Source organism: Zea mays, chromosome 10, assembly GCF_902167145.1.
Source record: "Zea mays cultivar B73 chromosome 10, Zm-B73-REFERENCE-NAM-5.0, whole genome shotgun sequence".
Classification (NCBI taxonomy): Eukaryota; Viridiplantae; Streptophyta; class Magnoliopsida; order Poales; family Poaceae; genus Zea; species Zea mays.
Window position 1 is genome coordinate 45,704,531 of NC_050105.1, and position 5,147 is coordinate 45,709,677.

General features: G+C 40.0%; 1 protein-coding gene across 2 annotated transcripts; it reads left to right on the plus strand.

Moving 5' to 3' along the window:
• Positions 1-253: 253 nt before the first annotated feature.
• Positions 254-3,138, plus strand: LOC100286008 (uncharacterized). 2 transcript variants are annotated; one of them, XM_020545116.2, is made up of 11 exons: positions 254-563; positions 659-737; positions 811-869; positions 1,098-1,175; positions 1,260-1,341; positions 1,640-1,688; positions 2,122-2,183; positions 2,317-2,384; positions 2,470-2,539; positions 2,627-2,674; positions 2,753-3,066. In XM_020545116.2, exons 1-10 carry the CDS (start codon positions 510-512, stop codon positions 2,662-2,664), a joined length of 639 nt encoding a protein of 212 aa, XP_020400705.1. In that variant the 5' UTR covers positions 254-509; the 3' UTR covers positions 2,665-2,674; positions 2,753-3,066. The 2 variants fall into 2 exon arrangements, with proteins under 2 accessions (XP_020400705.1, NP_001152368.1); NM_001158896.2 differs by having other exon boundaries at positions 263-563; positions 2,484-2,539; positions 2,753-3,138.
• The last annotated feature ends 2,009 nt before the right edge of the window (positions 3,139-5,147 follow it).

The window sequence follows — 5,147 nt, forward strand, 5'->3', positions numbered from 1 at the left end:
GGAGGGGAAGGAGAGGGGTGTTTGCTTGAATCGGGGAAGTACGCCACCGAGCGGGGGCATTAATGTTATCGCGCGTGAGCGGTAGAGGCGGCGTGAAGACGAGGTCCTCACGTGTCGAGTAGGCACCGCATAACCGCATGATGCTCCCAGGTGCACTACCGTAAAATAGGGTTCCCAGTGAAAAGAACCGCAGCCCAATAGCCTGGCCTGGCCTGGCCCATCTATGGTACATACAAATACAATACAACCAAACACGCGAAGCACAATTGCAGCACGCCGACCTCCCCCGTATCCCCGCTTCTCCGCCGCCTTCCCGTCCTGCGCAACAACACGCGCAGCACAATTGCAGCACGGCCGTCACGCCGACCTCGCCCATATCCATCCCTGCTTCCCCGCCGCCCTCCCATCCTGCACATCCATCCCGCCGCCCTGCCGCTTTCTTTCACCGATTAATTTATTCTCTTTAAACCCCATAGGCCTCCAGCAAAGGTCCCAATCTCGTGCTGAGGATGGAGAACTGTAACAACGGACAGGCGGCCGCCGTATCCATGGACGATTTCAAGGTACGAACCCACCCCGCTCGCACGTTGTATTTGTCATTGGTACCGTTATACTCGTCGGATATTAAGTTGTTGGTGGTTTATTGCGTCGTTGGAAGGTGGTGGTGCCGGTGCATCCGCTGATCAGCCACTGGGTCTCAGTACTCCGCGATCGCTCCACCCCTTCCCACGCCTTCAGTAAGTGTTGTGCTGTTTCTGATTAGTTTTTTCTTTACCGCGTCGTACTTACTGTCAAAAATATTAATTTCAGGGAGTGCAATGGGGGAGCTAGGGAGATTGCTAATCTATGAGGCAACACGAGATTGGTTGGTATGTTCATAAATTTTCTTACCTAAAACTAGATAGGAATACTGCATTTGGTGGTGCCGGTGCAAGTATTCGATGTTAAAATAAATATCTGGTACATGTGGAAAATAATGATCAACGCAATGCGAAAAGGAAGCATGTAAAGTATTTTTTCCCTGGCGGACAGTAATGATGGATTTTATTTTGTTGAGTATGTTATCATTGAGATAGTTCTCCGCTTTCTTATGGTAGCCGACAGTAACACGGCAGATCCAGTCACCTGTGGGCACTGAGGTTGTTGAATCTGTCAGTGAGATGGAGCCAATAATGGTTTGTATTTCTTCTTCAGTATGTCTTTTATGCAAATTTGGCATTATTATTTAATTAATCCTGAATGTTATGGATATCTTTCAGATTGTACCTATTCTTAGAGCAGGGCTTGCACTTGCAGATCTCGCAACATCAATTTTGCCTTCAACTAGAACTTTCCATTTAGGTGAGAAAAAGAACTTTTGATTTGTTGGAAATAAACTCAATTTCTCACTTGCTAATGTTTGTAATGCAATATGTTTTTATGCTTTAACTTAAAAATAACATCATATTTGATCGAAACACTTTCTGCTGATGTTTATACAACTAGAATGTCCAGAAACACATAGTGTGCTTCAACTTTTTTTACCAGATAAATTTTGCACATAAAAATTGTTTCTAGTTTTCTAAATAAATTCGTTTATTTATTTAAGCATGCTTATTGATTACTGCTAACGTTCCTTTTTTACCTATACTAAATGAAGGTATGGCCCGGGATGAGACAACACTGATGGCCTCTGTTTACTTAAATAAGTGAGTGACTTTTTTTTTTGCATTTAGACGAAAATACGCCATTGATATGTTATAGTTAGACCACAGCAGTGGAGGCTCTACTAGAGTTATGTAACTCCATATGGGAGAATGGAATATTGTTTCATTAAAAATGTAGCTTGTCTGTAGTTAGGAAACAAACAGTGGAGGCTGATTAACATTCTTTAGTTAATTTAATTTCCTTGATGAAGAAGTCACTTCATCATACAAGGTGTTGGAACTACAATGATTATGAACTGTGGTGCAACTTACTCTTTTTTTATCTTATCATACACTTTTAGTTAAGTTGATGTAGAACAAGATCTTTTTCTGGTCCAATCTATTGAAATAGTTGAGTTGCAAGCTATTGTGTTGTATGAAATTACCAATGGTACGTGTTTTCCTGATGATCAATGGAACATAATTTTGAGTGCAGGCTACCTGATAGATTCCCGAAAGGATGTAAAATCCTCATTGTGGATCCTATGCTAGCAACTGGTAATCCTTTTCCTCATATATTACAGCCAATTCTTATACTAGGTTATCATTCTTTTTGTGTTAGTCCGATTGACTTCACTCCTAGACCCATGCTGTGTTTGAATGGTCTTTCTTACCTTGCGATTTCCATCAGGTGGAACAGTCACTGCAGCAGTTGATCTGGTTATGGAACGTGGAGCTGAAATCAGTCAGATAAAAATTGTGAGTTCGTGAGACCCAAAAAAAAAAGGGAAAAAAGGACACAGATCTTTTCTTGATTAAAAAAATGTTATTATTTGCTAAGCAGTCATTGGTATGCAGATATCAGCTGTTGCTGCCCCTCCTGCCCTCAAGAAGCTCAATCAAAGATTCCCAAGGTGCAATTCTGAAGTTCTATAAATTTGTAGCATTTCTAGTATCAAGGTTATCTTGATGATTGTATATCTTATCACTCTTTTCTGCAGGATTTGTGTGTATACAGGAGCCATGGATCAAATTGTAAACGAGAAAGGGTACTTATATTTTTACCAACAATATGCATAAATCATGATTATTGCACTGCTAACTCAGTCTCGTGAATGAAACTGCAGTTTCATAATCCCAGGCCTTGGGGATGCTGGAGATCGCAGCTATGGAACATGACTCCGGCCCTTCGGTGATGGCCATCGTTAGGAATTTCAGCAAAACCCAGATTTAGTTGATGCCTGCTTATTTTCGTAGATGAGATTTGTGGTTCCACTGAACACAAATCTGTAGTTTTGAGGGTCTGGACATAATATTTTGACAATGTGATGTCAAATTTCGCCCTTCTATTGTGGCGATGTCCTGATAATGGTTATGAGCTTCATGGAGTGTTTATTTTGAGAAGTGGGATAGCCTGCAATCACCGTAGCTCTAAACATAACCTATTTGCCTTAGCTCTGAACATAACCTATTTGCTTGGTTTCAAGAATGATGGGAGTGCTTTGTTTGAAAAGTATATAGCTCACAATCACCTTTAGATCTGAACATAATCTATCTGCTTGGTTAAAAAAACAAAACAAAACTCGACCAGGGGGGTAATTAGCATAATGCCAATCCTTTGGCCTTTGGCTTTCATTGTAGAGCGATCCATCGAAATATAGAGTCCGTGGAGAAACAGTAACGTGTATCAATCCAATGTTCTATGATAAAATCATCTACAACTTGACCTTTTATGGATTTTAATGATTCATACGTCAAATTATATTCTATAAGCGCATAAGTCTATTTGCCAATTCTACCATTCATGATAAGGTTTTACAACATGTATTTAATCACATCGGTTTGACAAAAATGATGTAAGAACTAGACAGTAGATAACATCGAAGTTTGGTCCATGCATAAAATAAACATAAGCATAATTTTTCAACAAAGGTGTACCTCGTTTCAGCATCAACCAATCTCTGACTCAAGTATGTCATAACATACTCCTTTCCTTCAGCCTCCTGAGTCAGAACAACTCTAAAAAATTATCTTTGGCAGCGATAAATAATCTAAAAGGTATCCCAATCTTAGGTGCTTTCAATATTAGAGTTGTTGGTCACTTGTTTTCAATTGCTTCATGGCATAAAAACAAGGCAACACAAGTTGAAAAGTTTGGACCCTCATCCTTAATTTATCACTTCTTTGAAGTGTTAGCTTAAGAACAAAGGTTTTAAAAAGGAGATGCGAATGAAACAATATTGAGCGAAATGGCAACGAACAATAAAGTATGAAACTCATCTCTTATGCCTTAACATTTTTTATTCAATCTTCCCTTGTATTATACAGGTTTACAAACATACCTTCGGCTTCCTCGCACAAGATTGCTTGAAGATACTTTGAAGGCTGAGCGAAACGAAGCTTAAGCCCTCAAAACAGGTTCATTTATGTAGGGCACTTCTCACCTATTTATAGGAAAGTTGAACAACTTCCTAGAAAATTACAAACATGCCCACAAAGTTTACACACATGATTTACAAATGATGCAGGCACATCACTGTCTTTTCTCTTTCTTTCTTGCTGCACAAGTCTTGGGCTTCTTCTCCTTTGTTGCTTTGCACTTGAAGCTTTCTTCATACCAAGGCTGGCGACCTTCGGCTTGCACCTTTGCTGCGCATATACACAGGCAGAGCTTCTTTGCTCACCATTTTGGTTGAAGGCTAACTTCATCCGTCCTTCACTATATAAGTGAAACACATTTGTTTATACCAAAGTAAAGTTGTCTTGAGGACCTTCGGCAAGGTAGGACACCAATAGTAGCCCCGTGCGGGATGAGTTTTGTTGGTCACTCATTTTCAATTGCTATGTACAATCAAAAGCAGGACAACACAGTATTAAAAAGATATTATTCTTCGTACTTGAAGTGTTTGTCCTTCAGGACAACTCACTCAAGTACAAATGTCGTAACTTGTAAGATTATCAGTAGATGTATATGAAGATTGCATGCAAGGTTGTGACGAAGCTAGACAAGATAACTTATCTTAAATAACTTGGGACTTCCTTTTTTGTACGAAATAAATTTACAATAGCACCTTCGAATTTTGACGAGGGAGAAACACGAAGGTACTTTGAAGAAAGGATTACACAAAGCTGTTCTTCCTGGCTGCCGAAAAAGGTACTTTGTGGAGGGCACTATTCATCTATTTATAGTACAGAGATACAGATTCGTGTAAAGTTACAAACAAGTCCATAAAATCTATACGCGCAGTTTACAAATGATACAAGGGCAATATCGTCTTCTGCCTTCATTGTTTTTGGCTGGAGTCTTGTAAACACCTTCTAGCCTTGTTTTGCTCCTGCCTTTGTTTTCTTGTGTAGTTATGACGAAGCTGGCATCTTCGTCTCCCTCCTTATTCTGCTTCGAAGGTATTCAACACCGAATCACCTTAGGCTATTCTCAATGGAGGATTTCACGCCCCCTATTTCCAAGAACGCCACATCAGGTTGGAGGATGAATGAAACATCATTGTCTCAATGGAGAGT